The following is a 25,568-nucleotide window of genomic DNA, read 5'->3' as shown; positions in this document are numbered from 1 at the left end:
CTGGCATTCTTTATATACTTTCAATACCTCGTGTTAGTCCTATGTGGCACAGGTCCCACAAATTCAAGCAATACTGTAGGCTGGATCACACGGATGCTTCATAAATTATCTACTTTGCAGACTGACTGCATTCTCTATGTAACCTATCAATGAACTGAAGCCTAACACGCGCTTTACCCACAAATGAGCCTATTTGATTATTTCATTTCTTATAAACCCTCCAACTGTTACACCTAGGTTCCTCTTCGACAACTATACTCCGTTAATTTGGAACGGAGTCAAAGTTAGTGAAGGAATAATAACAGCATTGTTGTGTGTTAATATTGATGGAATTTTATGGTTGCTGCCATTAATAATTGGAAAATTAAACAGTAATTCCTGTGTCACAGCAGAATGTTTTACCAGGTTACTAAGAATTTTCATTGCCATGATGGGACCAGAATATACACTGATCCTATACTGACACATCCACAGACAAGCTCATTTGAAAATGGGGACTGTGGTGCAGCACCAGAAAAACAGCAATTTTCTGAAGGACACCACAGGACCATTTTTCATGATAATGTCCTGACATCCACACACCACAGCTGTGGGATATTCTTGTGAAGGAATTAAGTAGAATAGATGACGATGAGAATGGGATAGTAAAGGATATTCACCTATAGCTGTGTGAGGACCGGATACTGTCAGCAGCAGCTTCTCCCCAATACTATCACTTCCTGCCAGCAACAATTGATAAGAGAAAAAAGTCACCTACTTTCATAAACTTTTCCCTTCATCAAAAAATTAAGGATGGTATTTAAAGATTATTACTTAACTTCTCTCACTTGATGTTCCTCCGCTGTTATTAGTTGAATGAAACAACTTTCGACTAATTTAATATTTGACATAAGGGTGAAAACGTATTGAGTTCATGATAAGCTGCAATGTAGTTGTGGCATGTGACCACCTTGTACAAAAACAAGAGAGTACACACAGGACACATAAATGTTCCAATTCTGGGCTAGATCACTCCTACAGTGTAACAGAAAATCCCTATCTGACAAAAAAATATTTGTGAACCCAGAGATCAATTGAAAAGGGCTTTAGAATACATCTCCTCCTATTTTTTGAGGTCTTAGATTAGACAAACTGCAGGAGTATGGTATTTTCATAATGGCTAGAACAAAGTACATAAGTTGTGAGAATATAACCATCTTTATACTGTAAATGAACTTATTGACGAAGCCCATTGTATAAGAAAATACTGAACGGCTAATAAAGATTCTTATTCTTATTCTTATCATGAATTACCATATGCACAGTTTAATAGCATGTCCATGAAGGAACCTGTTAGAACTCCCAGGCAGTGGCAATTGATATATCTGCAGTATGGCATGTTAGGTGTCACTTCTGCATAGCAGTTCTCATGCCTTGTACATTAACTATTTACTGAAGAAACGAAAGCATAAAATCACTAGGTGAGCTCAGCAAAACACTGCCAAATGTAATTATAAAATGAAGGGAGACTTTATTTAACATCATTAATAAATATATCACAAAACAGATTTTAATTAACACTGCACAACTGCATGATGTGATGAGGATGCCATTGTCAAGAAGAAAAAATTCTACATAACTTTCATACATACCAATTGTTTAAAGGAACTACATATAAAATTAATCCTAAAATAAAGTAAATGAAAAGCTATAAAATGTGAGTGCGTAAACTGTGGCTGTGCAAGGTCCTGTTAGAGCTTCAGTACAAATTTAATCTGCTCATAAGAGCTGTTGCATAAAATAAAACAAAAAATTATGTTTGACTATAATGTGGGGCAACTTTCAAATTATTCTATATGATGGCTCTCCATGATACATTTCACACATAGTTTTGTTTCATACTACAGCTCTTATAAGCAAACTGTATACATACAGAGATGAAACAGTACCTATCACGGACACAGATTACACATTCATATTTTATGCCTTTTCAATTGCTTTATCAGAGTTTCAATCTACATATGGTGAATTTTATCTGTTGTTCTTTTAAACACTTGGTATGTAACACAATTGTGCTGAACATGTTCTCACAGTGGCTTCTCCATCTCATCAATCAATTGTGCAACATTACTTTAAATCTGTTTTGTAATATAATTATTAATGGTCTCAAATAAAGCCTCTCTTCTCTTTATAATTCTAGCACTACATTGAATGCACTTAAGATTTTCTGCAATATTTATTAAATAAATAGTTAATGAACAAATTATGTGAATTGCAGCACAGTAGTGACACCTAACAGCCATACCGCAGACGTACCAGTCACTGCTGCATGGCAGTCCAACATGTTCCTTTGAACAGACAGCATGTCTACTACAACTGTGAATTTGGTACTTAAAATTTTATATGTATTTGATGAAGCTTACACAGTTCAGTATTGTGATTGTACCATTTTTACACATTCTGACTCAGTATGATTAAGAAACTACATCATAAGGCAAGTGACTGTTTTGTTTATTTTCAAACTGAATTCTGATGCCCTTAGGTTATAATTTTATTATTTTTTGTACAAAAAATTACCTCTGAATTTTATGGGTCTAAAGAAGGTTATTACGAACCAAAATTAATTACCTGATATATTAAATATGTAACTGGAATAAAATACATAAATGAATCTCTGGTAATCAGACATGTAGCAGGATCTTTGGGCCTGACAATGCTGACAAAACTACTTGCTCACTGCAGTTATCATTCCCACAACCCAGTTGATGTACTAAACAACACAAATAAGAGACGGATCATGCTTTATGCTTTTAAAGTATTCCAAGTCAACTAAATATGAGAAAGGAACATTAACAGGACTTGTTCATACATTTTGACACACAACCCCTTCTCAGTCTCACCCACCACCCCTAGAGGTGTCTTACTCCTATAGTATTTTTATGCAAATAATGAATCACGTATATACAAAATTTGGTTGTAATTGCTTGACGTGTTTCCGAGTTGTGCTTCTATGTTACTGTCTTTTCACCCTTACACCCAGGAGAGGTAGTTGGTTCTTAACCCACATGCTTTTATTTCCATATAGTAAGTGATGTGTGTCCTAAGTTTGGTTGAAATCGATCCAGAGGTGTAGAAGAGGATGAGGAAAGATAGACACATGCGTACACATGATGATTTTTATGAATATGTAGATGCCTATGGTTGTCATTACAAATATAAAATCTGTAGGTGTTGCACAAAAAGTACACTGCAGTGAAGAAAGAATATAAACTTTAGGGTCAATCCATACCAAGTGGTTCAAGAAGAAAGAAAAAAAAAAAAAAATTGGTTGCTTGACCATCCCAGAAAAATTTTTTATCTGCTGGGTGCATTCCCCAATGTTTAGTAGTCACAAACATATTTTTTTAAAAAGTTTATTGTTTATTATTTTGAAATGGTGGCCATATTTGTTCCAGGCCGCATGTGTTTTTTCGTATTTGCAAGCATCTACATTTTTTACAATTATTCAGTAGTGGATTGTCCTAAGCCTTTCAGACAAAATGTATTTAGTTCAACACACTCTGGGCCACAAATTAACATCATTATAACTTAGCTGAATGTATTCTTTAATATATTTTAATAGTTCAAAGTTATCAGCCACAAATTAAAAAAACTCAATTTTTGAACAGTAGTTTTCCAAAGAAAGATTAATTACTCAGCTTTAATGTTTTTCCTGCTATTACACTGTACAGTATAGTTACTTTTTATAAAGTATCAATGGTGAGCAGCTTACACTTAAAAAAATACTCTATTTTAAAAAATGGATTTTTTTTAAGTTTTCCATTTTGTGGCCTGCAATGTCTTAGTTGGGGGACCAGATAAAAATCTGAAAGTTTCAAAGTTAATAGACCTTTATGATATCAAACTTCAGTATAAATTTCAACTTTGAGATTCAATTGGAAGTTATGGAAAAAAAATTACAAACATGAGTCAAAAATATGTTTTTTAACATCTGCGATATCTAGGTTTATGGAATAAAATATATCAGTTACAGTATATAATTTAATCATAGCTGTGATTACTTGCTTTTTTTATTGAAAATAAGCCTACTAATTACATTATATTCATCTCTTGTTATTTGTTTTTAGTACATCAATCATTGAACATTTGAGAAAATTGTTCACTCAGTTTGGGGTGTTAGATTATAAGTTCGCCCAGTCACAGTTGTAAATTCCATGGGAGACAGCTTCCTTAGTATATTTTAAGTGGTATCCAAACTTGATCCTTCTCAATTTGATAAAGTTCACTATCAGGCGAATTGATGTGATCTTACACTTCAGTAAGTTGTGTGAATGGGGTACAAAACAATGAAAAGATCGAGTGCCTTTACTTTTCTGACAAGTGTTGTACTTCTCGTATTTCCCCACACTGTAAAAAAACATAGGTAACTCCTCTGATATGTTTTTTACACAATTCAAACATTTCTTGAGGTGTTATGATATGATTGTCATTGGTCCGCTGCAGACTTGCTTTTGTGACAGCTCACTTTGTTGTACCCCCGACACTATTGCAAGCATTCTTCCCATGGCATGAAGCGAAAATGTGCCATTCTACATCAAACCCAAAATCTTCTTTATGAAAGAAGATGTTAATAAATTTTCTCTTGTTTTTATATTGACTTGCTGCCCCACCCGAAAAGTAAATGCTGTTTAATGTAGTTTGTTAATTATAGTTGAAAAATATGCACTGCTGTAGTGTTGCGTTCAAGGAAGTCACTTATGACACCAAAGCTGTGGCTCATTAGTCAGCAAGAGCTAAGCATTCATCAGCTGCCAAGGTTTGCTTTTTGTCTTTCAAAAATTTACTTTGAGCTTTTGCAATAAAATGATGCATTTTCAGATTTTCAAGGTTAGCCACCAACACTTCAAAAACTCTTCCTGTGATTTTATGACTGTCACCATTTCAGTTCTGTCTTGTGTCACCCATTGTTTGTATTTAATATTGTCAGGGATCAAATCGTCTTCTTCGGATTTTTCAAACATGTCAAGTAAGGCTTGTTTGCCTGGACAATCTTCACATTTTCCCTTGATCATACAATTGTACCTGTCAATATTGCATACCATAACTTCCAAAAGGTCTTTATGGTCAGCTCTAAGATTGGCGCCATCTATCATCAACTTTACATTCTGATGATACAAACAAACACAAACATTATGGGTGCCAGATGCCCCTGCAACAATACAACATCTTGGTCTCAACTCGCAAAACTTTGATCTTCCAATTTTAATGTCAGGATTTTCTTTTTAAATTCAGTGAATAATTTATTTATATTACACAATATTAAGCTTTTTTGTCTTTGAATCTTAGAACCATTTTCTTTCACATAAACACAGTCTTTTTTGCCAGACATCAAACGGCTGTTATTGACATCGTTATAATGCTTAATAACTTTATTGATTGTGTTACCTCCCAAATTATAAGCACTTTTCTTTTGTAATGCTGGTAAAATTCCCTGTTCTTTTACTAATTACCTTGCTAACTTAACAAGACATTCTGACACATTAAATTCATCATTAACTTTTGCTTGACTCCAAGAATTTGGCAGTAAACTGATAATCTTAATTTTATCCTCTTTGTTTGAAGTACTGCGTTTAGTTTTTCTATCAAATCATCATATTCGGTTGAAGTTTTAGAACTTCCATCTGTTTTAGTACAAACTGTATTTTGAAATGAAACTTCCAAATTCTTTTTGACTGTAGCTGCCACTTTCTCATTTTTTATATTCAAGGCACTTGATCTCTTATCTTGACTTAGTTTTCTAATTTTACTAGCAGGCGATATACCCAGGATTTCACAAGCTGTATCTACTCTTTTAATGGTTGCTGATAAGTGACAAAATTCTGTATCCGAGATTTCACTATCCTTTCTCTTTTGAATTACAAATATCTTAGAACAACATGTTGGACACAATGACTTTCCTGGTATAAGACTGACAAAAGGGCTTTTATTTTTAGAATAATGATCAAATGTTATGACATCTTGGGTTGGCGGGTGTTCTACTGGATATCAGCGTCGTACTTGCATGATATTTCGGTCACGTAGCTCGTGGCCTTCATCAGGTGCGACCTGAGAGTCTCAGGTCGCACCTGATGGGGCCACAAGCTACATGACCGAAATATCGTGCAAGTATGACGCTGATATCCGGCAGAACACCCGACAACCCAAGATGTCATTAGATCGCCGGGAAAGCCTGAAGAGTTACATCAAATGTTATTTCTCGCAGACCTTTTGTTATAGATTTCTGATGTTTCTCAAAAGGAGGTCCATGCAAGACTGGTACTTGCATGTTGATTTGACCTCTGGGCCGACTCGTAAGTAAAACCAAACTTTTTCTTCTTCACTGTAATCTTCGATTAAAGTAATGTCTTTAGGATACACTCCATACACACTTTCATGACATGCTTCATTAATAACAACACCAACAGAACACTGAGATACCATTTTTCAACTGCACACTTCAAGAACCTCTAGCTAAATAAGTGTGAGTAGACAATTGTTGGTGTAAGGAGGAAGACAACAATCAGACTTGTATAGGCTTGCAGATGCAACTGTTAGTCTGCTGAAACAATTACGACAACATTGTTTCGACATATAATCATTAGCTAGTGTAATGTGGTGTGTTACATTATGCAATTGGTATACTTTATTTGATTAGCCTACCAGATATTGTAGATGTTAGAAAACATATTTTTGACTTGGGTTTGTAATTTTTTTCCATAACTTCCAATTGAATCTCAAAGTTGAAATTTATACTGAAGTTTGATATCATAAAGGTCTATTAACTGTGAAATTTTCAGATTTTTATCTGGTCCCCCAACTAAGACATTGCAGGCCACAAAATGGAAAACTGAAAATAATGCATTTTTTAAAATAGTGTATTTTTTAAAGTGTATGCTGCTCATCATTGATACTTTATAAAAAGTAACTATACTGTACAGTGTAATAGCAGAAAAAACAAAAAAGCTGAGAAATTACTCTTTCTTTGGAAAACTACTGTTCAAAAATTGAGTTTTTTTAATTTGTGGCTGATAACTTTGAACTATTAAAATATATTAAAGAATACATTCAGCTAAGTGATAATGATGTTAATTTGTAGCCCAGAGTGTGTTGAACTAAATGCATTTTAACTGAAAGGCTTAGGACAATCCACTACTGAATAATTGTAAAAAAAGTAGATGCCTGCAAATACGAAAAAACACATGTGGCCTGGAACAAATATGGCCACCATTTCAAAATAATAAACAATAAACTTTTTAAAAAAATATTTTTGTGACTACTAAACATTGGGGAATGCACCCAGCAAATATAAAATTTTTCTGAGATGGTCAAGCAACCAATGCTGGACCACTTGGTACGGATTGACCCTTTAAGACAGTTGGACATAAACAACATTACAAATAATTTTCTCATCCCACATTTTGTCATCTCAATTTCTATTCAAGGCTAAAATCAGAATTACTGCAATGTGCAGCACACATTTTCAATTTCTAATGCTATCAATTGAAATGACTCTTACAGCTAGAAGAGAGCAAGCATAACAGTAACCACTACACTATTTATTTGACTGTCAGTGTGGACATCTGGGCATTTACCTTTCTTTTCTCTTCATGTTTCTTCTTCAGAATCTCCTTGACTGCCAACATGTCCTGTGTCTTCTTGATTGCAGCGGCAGCCTACAACAATGTGAAAATTTCATATCGTGTATCTTCAACAAATGAATATTTCTTGAATAAGTAACAAACGGTAAACACAAACTTAATATCCCAGTAACATAGCAATAGACTATACAAACCTGGTTGTACATGGAAATAAGTATTACTTCCAGAATGAATTTTTACTCTTCAGTGGAGTGTGCACTGAACTGAAACTTTCTGGCAGATTAAAATTGTATGCCAGACCACGACTCAAAGCTCTCACCTTTTTCTTTTGCAAGAAAGTGCTCTACAGACTGAGCTAGCCAAGCACACCTCATCACCTGCCGTCCTGGTTTTACTTCTGTCAGTACCTCACAATCATACAGAAGAAATTCTGTGAAGTTTGGGACGTAGGAAATGTAATACTGGCAGAAGTGAGGCTGTGATGGCAGATTGTGAGTTGCACTTGTCTTTAAAATACAAAGGTCTCAGGTTCGAATCCTAGTCCAGCACACAGTTTTAATCTGCAAGAAAATAACATATCACTTGCTTGGCACCAGGTATTTGAAATGCGATACAGAATTAAACTGCATGCTGCATATCAAACGATGTGAATTCTTTTTAATGAACTTAAAAGCTCTTAACTATTCCCTTTGTCAAAAAAGTTCCAGGGCAGGTTTTCTTTTATTTCTCACTTTTAAAAACTAAAAACAAACAAATGTTTTTATGTTAACCTGGTATGTGTGCAGACTTGAAATGACCTTGGCCGCATTTCCACACAAACTATGTGGCAGAGCAGTGCTTAGCAACACAATGTTTGGGTTCTTGGTGCAAGAGTTATGCTAATTGTGAGCAAAGAGCAAATATTAAGTTCTGCGTTAAGCTTAGGAAAATGCCTACTGAAAGGTGGACAATGATTAAGTAAGCACATGCAGGCAAGGCACTTTAAAGAAATCATGTTTTCAAGTGGCACAAAAGGTTCCGTGAAGGTAGAGATTCAGTGCAAGATGATCCCAGAGCTGTTCGCCAGTCTACAGGACATACCGATGCAAATGTGGAGCATATAAGGCAGATACTGCAAGAAGACTTATATCTAATTGTGCATGAGATATCAAAACAACTTAATTTGAATCATGATGTGTCATAAGAGTTTACACAGAGATTTAGGGAAACAGAAATTAATGCAAAACTTTTCCCTCACACAGTAACAGATGATCAGAAAGAGGAAAGATGAAGAACTTATGCTGAGTTACTGGAGAGAGCCAAATGTGATCCCACATTTCTGTCAAAGCTTATTGCTGTGAATGAAAGTATGTTCTACCAGTATGACCCTCGCATGAAGTGTCAAAGGGTTGAATGGCAGAATCCTGAATTGCCAGCCACGAAAAAAGTCACACAACAACCTTCAACCTTCAAGAACAAAGACAATGTTGATCACATTCTTTGACAGTGAAGGATTTGATCACCATAAGTATGTTCCTCCAGGTCAAATAGTGAACCAAACTCTTTGCACTGAAGTCTTGAAACATTTGCAACAAGCAATTTGACATCACTGCCCTGATTTGTGGCATTCTTAGAACTGGTTCTTACTGCGTGACAATGACACGCCCCAAACTGCTTTATCTGTTACCTAGTATCTGGCCATACATTATGTTATTGCCATCCCACATCCACCACATTCACCTGACCTCTCGCCTTGTGATTTTTTCGTGTTTCCGCAGGTGAAAGGAAAGCCTCATCAGGACATCACAGACATCCAACAGGCCATGATATATGAGATTACAACCACTGCAGTTGAAAATTTCCCTGTTTGCTTCCAACAACCCCCCAGAGACATTGGAAACTGTCTATAGATATCCAAGGGGACTATGTCGACAGGAGCTAAGACAATTACTTGATAAGCATCATTTTCTGTTTTTTAAAAACCTATCCTGGAACTTTTATGACAAAGGGAGTATGTTTCATTGGGTTTCACTTAAAAAGGAAACACGTTATATTAGATTTTCTGCTTTCTGTATTGAAAATACTATAGACCAGTAAGTCATAACCAATTTCCAATAATGAACACACATGGAAAGATATCTTAGAATTCTATGGTATTACAAAAGGGATCTCTGCTTAGCAGCAGAAGACAGCCCTTAATTATACTACATCAAGCTTGAGGGAATTATAATAAATGAAAAGCACCAGCTTGCTCTTGTTCTACAATATAATTTTTATTGTTAACCAGTTTTCGGCTTACAAGGCCATCTTCAGACAACTGAAAACTGGTTAACAATAAAAGTAATATTATAGAACAAAAGCAAACTGGTGCTTTTCATTTATTATAATGCTGTTCTACCAAGAACTGACAGAAGATTCTGTTAACTTGAGGGAATTAACTACAGTTGACTACAATGTCCAATCCAGATGTTCAGACTATGCAGCCAAAATGTAAATGACACTACCGAGTGGGCCCTGAGAACTCTGTTGTAAAGTAAACTGGTTGTGTTAATCCTGGACACTCTGATTCTTGGATGTGGATTCCTCAACCTCCAGTCTCGGATGGAGATATGTAGAACCCTCTTTAAAAGGTCAGGAGTGCACTACATGCAGAAAGTGGCTACTAGGGCAGCAGTATGGCATGCCCATGCAGGTTTTTTAGCTAGAGAAATACCTCCACATGCTGGACCCAGAGAGGATACCATTTCTCATAGCACATCCAAGGAAGAAAAGGTTAATATAATATCATAAAAACAAATTTGTTTGTGTGTCTATCAACATGCCAGCGCTTTCGTTTGGTAAGTTACATCATCTTTCTTTTTAGATATATTTTTTCCATGTGGAATGTTTCCCTCTATTATATTCATATCATTAATATAATATCAGTTAGCTAAAGTAGCATCTATGGAGAGGTCCCAGTACTAGTGTCACTGATGAACGCTAACAATGCATACATAGTACTAGAATGAGATTTTCACTCTGCAGCGGAGGGTGCGCTGATATGAAACTTCCTGGCAGATTAAAACTGTGTGCCCGACCGAGACTCGAACTCGGGACCTTTGCCTTTCGCGGGCAAGTGCTCTACCAACTGAGCGACCGAAGCATGACTCACGCCCGGTACTCATAGCTTTACTTCTGCCAGTACCTCGTCTCCTACCTTCCAAACTTTACAGAAGCTTAATCTGCCAGGAAGTTTCATACATAGTACTATGGGCAGAAAACTGGCTGGGACCATATGTTAATACCAATAAACGTTAATTGCAATGGAATTCTGAACTACAACTGGAATGTGTATCGTGAAGACAGGCTGAACACTGGTGGTGGAGACATACTTATAGCCATAAAAATACAATATCTAGTGAAAGTACGGATTCAGACTGCAAAATAATTTAGGTTAACACAAGTGTTAATGATGAATCAAACATGGTAAGCAGATGCTTTACTACACCTCCTGCCTAAGCAGCAGCAGCAGCACATTCAAGGAGAAAATTCCCAGTCATGTTATAATTTTAGGTGGATATTTCAAGCTACCAGCTATTACTGGGAGACACAAGCAGTCAGGACAGGCAATAAAGACAGGCAATGCTGTGAAATTATCCTAAGTAACTTATATGAAAATTACCTTGAGCAGTTAAAACAAGAACCGACTCATGAACATAAAATCTTATACGTGCTTTGACAAACGGAACAGCATTTTTACTCGGTTAGCACAGAACAGGGAATCAGTGGTCATAAGGCTGTTACAGCATCACTAAATACAGCTGTAAATAGAAATACAAGATGGGTAGGAAGATCTCTCTGTTTAGCAAGAGGGACCAGAAACAGACTTCAGATTACCTGAAAGGTCAACATGAAATCTCCTGCACTGACAATGTTGAATAGCAATGGACAAAGTTCAAGAGCAGTGTACAATGTGCTTCGGACAGGCATGTGGTGAGCAAAGTTGTGAGGGATAGGAAGAAACCTGCCATGATTCAACAACCTTGTTAGAAAGCGGTTACAAAAGCAAGGAGAGGTTCACTGCAAATTTAAATGAACTGAAAGCCTCACAGACAAACAAAAACGAACAAAAGCCAAAATTAGCATAAGGATGGCCTGCACGAAGTGTTCAACAAATCTGAAAATAAAAATCTGACTTGACAGAGAATCTAAATAAATTTCAGTCTTACATTAAATCATTAATCAGATTGAAGCCATCTGTTCAGACACTACGCAACCCTAATGGCACTGAAGCAGAGAATGGCACAGAAAAGGCTGAAAAACTATTTTGCCCCCCCCCCCCCCCTCCCTCTCAAACTGCTTCACAGAGGAAGATCACACTGCAGTTCCTCCTCTAAATTGTCACACAAATGACAAAATGACATATCAAAATAAGTAACCAAGGGACAAAAAAGCAACTGAAATCGCTCCAAAGAAAGGTCACCAGACCTAAATTCTATGTAGAATATGTGAAGGAACTTGCCTCTCTTCTAGCAGCAGTGTACACTACTGTCTCTGGAGGAGTGATGCTTTACTCACAACTGAAGAAAAAGGACAAATCATTCCCATTTTCAAGAAAGGTCATCAAACATAAAAAACTATAAGCCTATATATCTGACATCAGTCTCCTGTAGAATTTTGGGACAAGTTTTATGCTCGTGTGTTATGAAATTTAAAGAGACTTAAAATCTCCTCTGTAGGAACTAATATGGGTTCCAAGAACAACGATCATATGATATCCAGCCCGCTCTGTTCATCCAGCAGACCCATACAGCAGTAGATATAGGTACCCAGGTAGATGATGTGTTCCTTGACAAACAGAAGGCATTCAATACAGCTCCACACTGCTACCTAATGAATGAAATATGAGCGTACAGAATATCAGATCAATTGTGTGACTGGTCTGAAGAGTTTCTATCAAACATAACACAGCATTCACAATGGAGAGAAGTGTTCAGATGTAGAAGTAACTTTGTGTGTGCCCTGAGGGAATGTTATAGTAGCAGTATTTTTCACAATATATACAGGGTGGTTCATGAAGAAAGTCACATAATTTGTGAGGCGATTCTATATGTGAAAAAGTCTTGTAAACACGTGTTTGATTTTTTATCATTACGGAATTGAAGAGGTTTGAGGATTGCACACATCCACGAGTGAATGTGACGACAAGTGCAAATATATCTTACCAAAGTGCTGTGCATGCACTTTGGTGGACAGAATAATGGAGGGATAGATGACTGATTCACCATACAAGAGATGAGAGGGTTCTTCAACAGATGGCAGCACTGTGATGTCGCACTGAGGCAACAGCTACAAGCAGACAAAGTGTGCAATCGTAAGATGGATCAGTGAGCAGGTGGGAGACCAAGTACGTGTTGTGCTTTTTTTTGTTTACTGGAGCAAGTCGATTGTGTTCGTGAATACCAACATGCCGCATATGTTCACCCATTCAGAATACGCAAACATGTTTGTATACGAGTACTGTAATGGCAGTGCCCGTGCAGCTGTGACAAAATACCAGATACTTTCTCCGATTGACGAGCCCCCTCTGTCAGAGTATTTCCCAGGGTTTTCCAAACATTATGTGAATCCCGAACACAACCCAGTGTACATGTAATGTGAGAATGTGAAGCCATAATGGCACAACGGAGTCCCGCCACCAGCACGTGGCACATTAGACATCAGCTCGATATTCCACAAACACGAGTATGGCGTACGTTACATTCTGAGGGCTTGTACCCATTCCATCTACAGCCTGTGCAAGTACTTATTCCATCTGCAGCCTGTGCAACATCTGTATCCAGGTGACTCAGGAAGCAGACAACAATTTTGTGAATGGTTGGTTGTACACAGAGACATCATGCAACATAGTTTATTTACAGACGAGGCTATGTTTACACACAATGGTATCGTGAACATCCACAATTCTCACACATGGACGATGGAGGATCCACATGGCACTAGGGAAACAAGATTCCCTTCTCAGTGAACACACGGCACAGTATGACTAATGATTTGGTGTGTTCCTGCCAAACCGCATGACAGCCGCACCATATGCACATTTTCTGACAGAAAACCTACCTGCAAGTTTTGTAAGATGTGACATTAGAGCAAAGACGGCAAGTGTAACTGCAACATGATGGATCTCTGATTGATTGTAACAAGTCACACATCCCAGTAGCTGAACAACACACTTCCTCAGCGGTGGATTGACTGTGGCAGACCCATTAACTGGCCTGTCAGATCACCCGATCTAGCCCCATTAGACTTCTCTTTATGGGGATGGTTAAAGAGGAATGTGAGTGTTACAAAGGTGGTCACACACGAAGAACTTGTCGCTCGCATCATTGATGCTGTTGCCCGCATTAAAGTCGGCTGAGATGATGCAGACAATACACTTTCCAATGCATTGACAAGTGCCTCTTGCAGGATGGATAAGTCATCTGTCTCACCATTATTCTGTCCACCACAGCACCTACATAGCATACCTGTAAGTAATACTCACACTTTTCTTCACAATAATTCATAGATGTGAGTGGTCTTCAATCTAATCCAGTTTTGTAATGACTGAAAATCGGACACACATGCATAGGACTTTTTCGGTTTATTTCCACATGTAGAATCACCTCACAAATTATGTGACACTCTTCCTGAATCTCGCTGAATAAATGATCTAGTAGATGACACCAGACGTTTCATGAGGGTTTTCATGAATGATGCTGTTGAACACAGAATTTCAAATGCTAAAAGTTGTCGCGAACTGCAGACTCCTGCATGGGATCGACACTTGGTGCAGGAAGCAGCAACTGTCCCTCAATGTAAACAATAAATTGCCAGTACGATTACACTATTGTAGAACAATCACTGGAAGTAGTTATCTCCATAGAAGTAAGCATACAGGACAATTTGGGGGAAAAAAAAAAAAAAAAAAAAAAAAAAAAAAAAAAAAAAAAAAAAAAAAAAAGAGCTGGTCCTGGGCAACTCAGATGCCAGACAGATTCACAGGAAGAATCCTCAAGAAATGAATAACAATAACATAGGAAGTAGCTTACAGAACACACATCTGACCAATACTTTAATATTGTTCATCAGTCTAGGATCCGTACCAGATAGGATTGATATATGAAATAGAGAAGATCCAAAGAACAGCAGCACATTTCATTAGAGGTGCATTTAGTGAGCATGAAAGTATCATAGAGATTCTCAGCAAACTCCAATAGCAGACGCTGCAAGAGAGGCATACTACGTTACGGTGTGGTCGACTATTGAAGTTATGGGAGCATGCAGTCCTAGAAGAGTCAACCAATATACTGCTTCCTCCAATGTTGTGTCTCACGAAAAGGCCACGAAGATAAAATCCAAGAGATTCAAGCCCACACAGATGCTTAATAGCAATTTTTCTTCCCATGAACCAATCATGACTGGAAGAGGAAAATTTTGATTACAAATACACTAGCACACAAAAGTGCCATCCAGCACACATTTTAAGGTGTCTTGCAGAATATGGATTTCGAGGTTAACTTGGGCCTCGGCCAAGGCTACTTGGGTCCTGGCAACTCGCATATCACTGTTATCGGAGACCGTAATGCCATGCGTGACTTCCTGGGCCATCAGTATTCCAAATGGATGAAAGTATATTGGGATTGATGGAATTCAAATAATGGCTTCAGGCTACTGGGCACACCCAGTTACTTCTGCACCTGCACCTCATGGAATTTGGAAAACCAACTGCTTCTACTAATTTTTATGTAGGGGCAATAAATTTTAGAACTCTAGGCCTTGAAGATGAGTTAGCAGTGCCACCCACAACACTAAAGCTGAATACACTGCTAAAACTTGTGAGCAGAGATAAATTTGGTATTTTAGGATTAAAAACCTGCTGAATAGTTAATTAGAAGTTAAGTTTTAGTGCACTGGCAGTTGTGGAAGTGTTAGTACATGTGTGTTTACAGTAATTAAGTGTCAAATAGTGACAAAACTGGAAGTACTATTTATACAGAAAAAAAATAGTGTTGTTACACTTCAGTAAAAATGTTTGTTCTCTTCACATTTGTAGTGAACTCATCTTAACCTTATCTCTGTCTCCACTGTAGTGGCAGTTAAATCATGTTCAGGAATCACCTTCTTTTGTGGAAAAATATTTGGAATTTAACAATAAGCTCATCATCAACATCTTTAAATTGTACACATTTCTATCATAATTTATATTCCAGAATCATAAACCAGCCATTTTTGGTTAAATTAAACAACAAAAAGTCCTGTAATTGAAATTTTTTGTTGTCCACCTAATGTTCAATAATGTGGCTGAACTAAATACCATCACAATGGATATGAATGGAAACTGCTGTAGAGCTGTGAGAAATAGTTGACAGTGAGAAGAGAGCCTGGAGTTTTTTCTTGTCGATTGTTATGAAGCAACAAACTCTGATGGAGAGTGGCTAGCCTTTGTAGTTGTACCTATCACTCCACAAATAGGGAGAAGAAGCAGTTGATCTTAAAACTCAAGTCAACAGAAAGAAAGATAGGAATAATGCAAATGATTGGACTGTGGACAGAAGTGACGTATCAGGCAAGAGGTTCACGAGATTGAGACATAGCAAGCTGGAGTTGCACCACTTACTACCATTCTACTCCTTAAATACTTTTTTTTTTCTTTTTTCCATCATAAAAGTAAAACAATGATAATGGAATGTAGTCGAATTAAGTCGGGTGATGCTGAGGGAATTATATTAGAAAATGAGACACTTAAAGTAGTAAAGGAGTTTTGCTATTTGGGGAGCAAAATAACTGATGATGGTCGAAGTAGAGAGGATATAAAATGTAGACTAGCAATGGGAAGGAAAGCGTTTCTGAAGAAGAGAAATTTGTTAACATCGAGTATAGATTTAAATGTCAGGAAGTCGTTTCTGAAAGTATTTGTATGGAGTGTAGCCATGTATGGAAGTGAAACATGGACGATAAATAGTTTGGACAAGAAGAGAATAGAAGCTTTTGAAATGTGGTGCTACAGAAGAATCTTGAAGATTAGATGGGTAGATCACATAACTAATGAGGAGGTATTGAATAGGATTGGGGAGAAGAGAAATTTGTGGCACAACTTGACTAGTAGAAGGGATCGGTTGGTAGGACATGTTCTGAGGCATCAAGGGATCACCAGTTTAGTATTGGAGGGCAGTGTGGAGGGTAAAAATCGTAGAGGGACACCAAGAGATGAATACACTAAGCAGATTCAGAAGGATTTAGGTTGCAGTAGTTACTGGGAGATGAAGCAGCTTGCACAGGATAGAGTAGCATGGAGAGCTGCATCAAACCAGTCCCAAGACTGAAGACCACAACAACAACAACATGAGTACACATAATGAATACAACATGAAATGACAAAATTCTTATTGATACAATATTTTCATTAAATTTCATTATTCACTATACAATTTGATCGGCTGACAACAATAGTGTAAATGGCCCATATAGGAACAATTTATTTAAAGACACATTCATAATCAACAATGCCTATAAACCATACGCCTGTCAAAATTCATGGATGCTACAAACTGATTGTATCAAGATTAATCTAGTTCATTTGAAATCCTTCATTCTACACTTTTTGACAAACATTTTACTTTTCCAAAGCTTTATGTTTTAGATTCGCTTTACTTGGTCCTTCTCACCCCAACAAGCCACATCCCACAATGTCAATCTCCACCTCAGGGAAGGCTACATCATTACCTCCATCCACATCAAATCTCCACTTCAACAGATCCCACCCACTCCACATCAAGTAGTCGCTTCTGTACAGCCTAACCACCTGGGGTCATTGCATCTGTAGTGGTTAGCAGCCACTCTCCAAATATGCCTTCACAGACCAAAATTACCCTCTCAAGTTTGCCCAGAAACAGATCTCCTATTTCTTTTCTCACCAGACAGCTCCCATCCCCCACATACCCACAGTACAGTCACAAAGCAGAATTCCTCTCGTGACTCATTAACACTCAGTACTGGACCAACTGAGCCACATTCCCCGCCAGGGTTTTGACTACCTCTCATACAGTGTGGGCATGATAACTAACAATGTCTCGCCGTATGATAGGCCACTGCCAAACTGTGGCCAAGAGACAGCTGGACCACCCAGTTGCTGAGCACGCTGTCCAACAAGATGTGCTTCATTTTAATGACATCTTCACAGATTGTGCCATCTGAATTCTTCCTACCAACACCAGCTTTTCTGAACTGCACAAATGATATCTCTACTTACAACATATCCTTTGGCACCGTAACCCACCTGACCTCAAACCTTCGCTAGCCCCTGTTCCCCCTACCTGCTTATGCCCTTTCCTGTTTCCACTCCACTACACACATATTCTATCCCACTTATGCTCCTAAAAGTCCTTTCCTCTACATCACCCCACTCTCTTTCCCCCTCAGCACAGCCCCCAATGCTGCACCTAGCAGCCCTATCCAATCACCTCCATGTACCTGCACGTTTTCACAGGCAGCACTAGAATCCCCCCCCCCAAGCCACCTTACCCCTCACCCCCTTCCACAGCCACTAGATTGCTGTTCACTTCAGAGACAGCAGCAGTCAGACTGTAGCACCTGGAGACAGTGATATTTGTGTGTGTGTGTGTGTGTGTGTGTGTGTGTGTGTGTGTGTGTGTGTGTGTCTATGAGAGTTGTCCTTCCGAGGCAGGACTTTGCCTGAAAGATGAAAATATACCCAATTTTTTTGTTGTGCCTGTCTGTGAATCTATGTCTCCTCTATGTGGTGGAAGCGATCTATCCTTTCCATATTACTGTTACTTGGAAAGTTACCTGTATTCAAAATGTTCATGTTCTAGAATGTTCCAGTCTTAAAATGTAATTCTTTCCTAAACCAACAACTAAAATTTAGTATCCTTGATTTTTCTGTTTCTGAATAAGTATAAAGGGACATGTAAAGCCTGTGGCACACATCAGTGTCCGGATTATCAGCTTCACTGCGGCCTTTCTATTCACCACGATAGTAGGTCACCGCCCTACTAGGAGGATGAGGGATTCTAAAAATGGATAATTTCACTAAAACAACATGTTAGTTTTTAATTATTCTAATTAGAAACATCACTATCTTGTTAATTCTCAGAAAATTTTGAGAATCCTCATGCACACTAAAACTGCTACCTCACAAATCTTATAACAATAATGGACATTCTTGCATGAAGCAGTAAGTAAAATAAGGGACAGTTAACCAATCACCTACAGCGTGCTGATTGTGGAGCATAGAAACAGGTGACAGGAAACAGTATTCCAGTATTCACACTACTTCTAAGCATATGTTCTTTTTCTATTAAAAGTACAGACAGACAGACCGACAGACGCGTGCGCTCTTGCAGTCCTCACCTAAAGCTCCACTAACCTCTTCCCACTGCCTCACTGTATCTCCCATGCCCCATGTAGCCTCTCTCTCTCTCTCTCTCTCTCTCTCTCTCTCTCTCTCTCTCTCTCTCCCCCCCTCCCTCCCCCCCTACCTCTCTCCTTCCTTCCCTCCCACCTCCCCATCTACATGTCATCCCCACCTTCCCCTCCTTTTGCGCGCACACATGCACACGCACACTCCTGCGGCCATGGCAAGACTGATTATAGAAACCAGTTGCCTTAGTTGATGTAAGTGCAGAAGGGATAGGGAAGGAAGCAAGGTGGGGGTTGTGGTGTCACTGCCAGACACCACACTTGCTAGGTGGTAGCCTTTAAATCGGCCGCGGTCCATTAGTATACGCTGGACCCGCGTGTCGCCACTGTCAGCGATTGCAGACCGAGCGCCGCCACACGGCAGGTCTAGAGAGACTTACTAGCACTCGCCCCAGTTGTACAGCAGAGTTTGCCGAGACGATAGTTAGCATAGCCTTCAGCTACGTCATTTGCTACGACCAAGCAAGGCGCCATTACCAGTTAATATTGAAATTATAAAACATGTACTGTCAAGAGCGATGTTCTCCAATTATGGATTAATGTTAAGTATTACATCAACTACGTACTTTATTTGCTACTATTAATTCCCTTAACTGTTCCAGACCTCACGCCAATCTGCGTGAGCTTAAAAGCGTGCATTTCGGCCTCCTTTAGCAACACAGTGTTGGCACTTCTGCCAACACTTCAGGGGTGGTGGGAAAGGGGTAGGTCTTTGGACATATGACTCCAGGGCTGCACAAGACGAAAGGAGTACAGAGGGTAGACTGAAAAGAGAAATAGAAGGAGAAAGGGAGGGGAGGAAGGGGCAAAAGGAGGGGAAGGTGGGGATGACATGTAGATGGGGAGAAGGAAGGAGAGAGGTAGAGGTGAGGGGGGGAGGGAGAGAGGGAGGGGGGGGGGGAGAGAGAGAGAGAGAGAGAGAGAGAGAGAGAGAGAGAGAGAGAGACCGACTACATGGGGCATGGGGGAAAAATGGTGGGAGAAGGCAGCAAACAATCAGGATACTGAAGGAATGGTGGGGACAGAAGAGAAAAGGAAAAAGGAAAAAGGAAAAAGGTACAGTGAGGCAGTGGGAAGAGGTTAGTGGAGCTTTAGGTGAGGACTGCAAGAGCCCAGCATATACTGGAGAGAGAATTCCCACCTGTTTCATTCAGAGAAACTTGGGCTGGAAGGGAGCATCCAAATGGCTCATGCAATGAAAGCAGCTGTTGCAGTCATTTGCGTTATGATGTGCAACATGTTCAACAACTGAGTGGTCAAATGTGCAGCTTGTCAGTTTGGCAGTGGCCCCTCATAGGAGTAGATAGTTGATTACTTGTCAAGCCCATGTAGACCGCACAGTAATTGCAGCAAGGCTGATGTACACTGATGTGACAAGAGTTATGGGATAGTGGTATGCACATATACAGATGTGCTGTAGTATCACTTACACAAGGTATAAAAGGGCAGTGCATTGATGGAGCTGTCATTTGTATTCATGTTATTCATGTGAAAAGGTTTCCGATGTGATTATGGCCATACGAAAGGAATTAACAGACTTTGAATGCAGAATGGTAGTTGGAGCTACACATACGGAACATTGCATTTTGAAAATCATTAGGGATACTCAATATTACACAATGCACTGTGTCGAGAGTTATTCTCAGAATACCACATACCAGGCATTACTTCTCGCCATGGACAACATAGTGGCCAACGGCCTTCACTTCATTACTGAGAGTTGCATCCTGAGTGAAGTATTGCCAGTGCTAACAGACAAGCAACACTGTGTGAAACGACCACAATCAATTAATGTGGGATGTACGACGAACATATCCTTGGAACAGTGCTGCAAAATCGGGCGTTAAGGAGCTACGGCAGCAGGTGATGATGTGAGTTTCCGCCTGCTTAGCTGACTGATAATGTGCTTGCCTCCCATGCAGTGGGCCTGGGTTCGATTCCCGGCCGGGTAGGAGATTTTCTCTGCTCGTGGACTGGGTGTTGTGCTGTCATCATCATCATTTCATCCTCATCACCGGCACGCAAGTCACCCAATGTGGTGTCGACTGAAATAAGACTTGCATTCGGCAGCCAAACTTCCCAGAATGGGGCCTCCTGGCCAACAATGCCATGCGATCATTTCATTTCATTTACTGATGTGAGTGCCTTTGCTAACAGCATGAAATTGCCTGCAGAGACTCTCCTGGGCTCATGACCATATTGGTCAGAACCTAAACAACTGGAAAACCGTGGCCTGGTTAGATGAGCCCCAATATCAGTTGGTAAGAATGATGGTAGGGTATGAATGTGGCACAGGCCCCATGAAGCCATGGATTCAAGATGTTAACAAGGCACCATGCAAGCTGGTGGTGCCTCTATAATGATGTGGGCTGTGTTTACATGGAATGGGCTGGGTCCTCTGGTCCAACTGAATTGGTCATTAACTGGAAATGGTTATGTTCAACTACTTGGAGACCATCTGTTCCAAAAAATGATGGAATTTTGATGTATGACAATGCACCCTGTCACTGGCCACAATTATTTGTGATTGTTTTGAAGAACATTCTGGACAATAAGAGTAAATGAGTTGGCCACCCAGATCATCCAACAAGAATACCACATAATCGAGAGGTCAGTTCACGCACAAAATCCTGCACTGGCAACACTTTCACAATTATGAATGGGTAAAGAGGTAGCATAGTTCAATATTTCTGCAAGGGCCTTTCAACAAATTGTCAAGTCCGTGTCACGTCGGTTTGCTGCACTACGCTGGGCAGGAGGAAACCAGACACGATATTAGGAGGTATTCCATGAGTTTTGTCACCTCAGTGTATAGCATGAATGCTTTAACATGTGGCCCCTGCCTTTTACTGGGTAGGAAATGCATGCGACTGGACTACGGTAGGAGGAAGTGGGTGAATGTATGGAACAGGTCTTGCATCTGGGTCGACAACAAGGGAATAGTCCTTGGAGACCAGGACTGGCATAGGGATCGACAAGGATATTCGGTAGGTCGGGTGGGAGGCGCAACCTTACACTGGGTGGTGTGGATAGGATTTTGATTAGGATATCCCTCATCAGGGCATGACGAGAGGTAGTTGAAGCCCTGGTGAAAGATGCAGCTGAGCTTTTGAAGGCCAGGATGATAATAGGTAACCAGAGAAGTGCTGGTTGGTGGCTGGTTAACATGTTTAATGGTGTCAGAGGAGCAGACAGCATGGGAGACTTATTTATAGATGAGCTGGATAGGATATTGTCTGTCAGTAAAGGCTATGGTATGGATATCGATATATTTTGACAACTTATGCTTTCCACTGCAGATGCAGCATTTGCTGGTGGAGAGCCTGCAAGGAAGAGACCTTTTGACACAGAACAGATGACAGCCATCAAAGTGAAGTTATCAAAGTGGTTGGTGCACATGATACTGACAGATGTATTCATGGAGTTCGACATCCAGAAAGGTGGCCCACTGAATTGAGAAGGACCAGGTGAAATGGATTTGGGAGCAGTGGTTGAAGCTATGGAGGAAAGAGCAAAGGCTGTTCTTGCTGTGAGTCCAGGTCAGGAAAATCTCATTAATGAATCTGAACCAGACAGGGCTTCTAAGTGCTGACTGGACAGGAAGGGCTTTTCCAGATGGCCCACAGGTACATTGGCAAAGGATGGTGCAATGAGTACTCACGGCAGTAACATTGAAATGTTTATACATTTGGCCTTCACACAGGTTTGTTTATGGTATGATTGTACGATCACATGTTCATTTACCACCGTGCTTGTTTCTTACAGTTGCGCATGTCAATGTGCAATCACACGTATTTACTTACAAGCGTGCATACTACTTCCAGATTCTTTAAAACATTTACTGACCTTACTTATGACTTTCTACATAGCTCTACCTATAGTACACCCCATTTATTTCCGATCAGACACTTCAGCTATACATTTAGACCACCTCATTTTCAATATTTTTTAACTATTTTTGCGGTCACTCCTTAAGTTCCATGCTGTTATTGCGTTCATTGATTGTGTCACTTCAATGAGACAGTGTTTTCACGGTTATGTCTGGAGACAGAAGCATGGAGGTCACTGCCAATGTAAGATGTGTTGACGTGAAACTTGACATGGTCATTGCGTCACTTACAGTGTTAATAAACTTGGAAAGAGGCATTTAAGTGTAATAACTGTGTAGCGTACACCATACAATGGAGAATCCAGGATGGAATAATGACAATATTATTAAAAGGGTAGACTGCTACTCACCATACAGTGGAGATGCTGAGTCGCAGATAGGGACAACAAAAAGACTGTCAAACAAGTACGCTTTCAACCAAAAGGGCCTTCAATGAAGATATTTTTGAATGAAATCTTTCTTGTTTGACAGTCTTTTTGTTGTGCCTATCTGCGACTCATCATCTCCACTACATTTTGAGTAGCAATCTATCCTTTTCATAATACTGTGTGGTGTACATCATCTACGAGGTCTGTTCAAAAAATTCGGGACCATTTGTAATTTCACACCAATGGTGTGTTGGAGCGAAATGTGGTTGGCATCCCTCCACATGCCTCTTTTTAAAGTGTAACTGCTGGAAGTTTTATTGTAGTATGTCTGTTAGTTATTGTTCAGTATTGTATTGAGTAGAATGTGGTGTATTTCGAGATGGCAGCGTTAGAAGAGCAACATATCTGCATTAAATTTTGCGTGAAATTCAAGAAAATCTTTACAGAGACGCACTAAATGATGCAGGAAGTCTACAGCAATAAGTGCTTAAGCTGTACTCAGTGTTATGAATTTTTCAGACAGTTTAAAAATGGCTAGATGTAAGTTAAAAATGCCCCTCGTTCAGCATACCCTCGATATCTACCAACAACGCTCATGTCTGGAACATCAACGAAATTGTGCGTGCGAATCTAAGGCTAACTGTCCATCACTAATTACTCCTGTATAATAAAACTGTTCCTAAACTTAATTGCTGGGATGTATTTTCCCTCCAGTAAATGAAAATGTACCATCAACTATAAAAATAATTATCCTATAACATGATGTTTACATACCAACCTTTGAAGCACAAATTAATCGAATTTAATACCTCTATAGAAATGTAGTAAAATCTCAGCTGTGTTTAAACTAACAGCCTGTACAAGGGTCTCCAGTATCGTATACCAAATAATGTAGAAACTGGAATATTTCCACTAGAGTTTAATTTTTAAGACCTTGCAGTCCATCTACAAGCAAATCTGCATTTACATTTTCAAAAACATTCTTTATGTCAGTGAATTCACCCTATGGAGGTACAATAATGAAATTCTATTTATGCAAATTGCAACCAATTCTACTCAGCCAAACAATGGCATTTTGAGGGTCTGAACAAGGCACACAATCATCCTGTCTACCACCAGAGTTCTTTTAATAATGAGATCACACAATTGTGGTGGAATGTTTGCAGTGAGTGGGAACCACACTGATTAACCAAGAAACAGAAAACTCACAATTTGAGCTGTATGGCAATGTAACACATGATACACTCGGGCTATGTAAATCTGACCTGGACAGTTGAGCGTGTTCTTTATTCTTTGCAATACTCGTCCAAATAAAGTGTTTCCTTGTGCTGTTTGCAATGGACAAGATTAAATCTGAATAGCATTCTGTAATGCGTTCTCATGAGACTCAAAATGTTAAATACAATGAATTGCACAGATTCTTATTACCTTCCAGTTATTGCTAGATAACTACTTGTTCAGCTTGTCAGAACACCACAAACTTTACAGCTAGCTGTTCCAGAACAATATACGCAGGAATGAGTAAATGTAACTCTGTTATTCCAGCTAGACCCTAGGTTTTCAAGTTATAAGTCTACAAAATATGATCTCAAACAAGTGCAGCAAAAAATTAAAGAATTTTGTGCCAAGTGACAACTGAAACACTTATTCAAAAAATAGCAGGTGGCACAAATTACTGTGCATTACCATAGAACAAGAGCAGAACTAAAAGCCACAAATAATAATAATTATGTCCACAAGAAATGGCATGCATTTGTTCAAACAGATGCTTGCCTTCTGCCGACTCACAGAAACTCTGTTCTCCTGAACGACAGTTGGTGCAGTCGTGCCCACATTGGCTTTCTTCAAGGCCGTAGGTATGTATACTGTTTTTGTCAAGTTGTTTCCTGACATTATCACCTGGAAAAATCATACATCATGCAAAGACAAACAGTTTTTATACAAAAGTTTCTCTTTATGACAAAAAAGGTCCTCATCCATTATATTGCATGAAACAAAAAGGACTCTAAACCCGACAAGATCTAACAGTGCCACAGAACTAAATCCACCTCTGTTACAAATGACTAACAGTGTGCCAGATTTTGCCATCTCATACTAGATTTTAATATTTCTTAAACAGTGCTATAACTTGTGAGCTACACTTTTTAATGCGGCACTTATTACGGTCACTGACTTTCAGACAGCTCAGCACAATAGCAGAATATCCAGATCGCTATTGAGGTCGGTATTAAGATTTAATTTGCCACTACTCGCAGG

General features: G+C 39.1%; 1 protein-coding gene across 3 annotated transcripts in view; it reads right to left on the bottom strand.

The window, feature by feature from the left end:
* The window catches only part of LOC126418589 (RNA-binding protein 26), a 283,506-nt gene that overhangs the window by 99,202 nt on the left and 158,736 nt on the right, over positions 1–25,568 (bottom strand). The window contains exons 13-14 of one of the 3 annotated variants that reach the window (XM_050085417.1): positions 25,086–25,211; positions 7,611–7,691 (exon numbers count right to left, since the gene is read on the bottom strand). In XM_050085417.1, coding sequence (XP_049941374.1) covers positions 7,611–7,691; positions 25,086–25,211 — 207 coding nt within the window. The remainder of the gene's footprint in view (positions 1–7,610; positions 7,692–25,085; positions 25,212–25,568) is intronic. The other 2 variants (XM_050085418.1, XM_050085419.1) reach the window with 2 other exon arrangements.

This window comes from Schistocerca serialis, chromosome 9 (assembly GCF_023864345.2).
Source record: "Schistocerca serialis cubense isolate TAMUIC-IGC-003099 chromosome 9, iqSchSeri2.2, whole genome shotgun sequence".
NCBI lineage: Eukaryota > Metazoa > Arthropoda > Insecta > Orthoptera > Acrididae > Schistocerca > Schistocerca serialis.
This window is presented reverse-complemented; position numbering and strand designations above follow the sequence as displayed.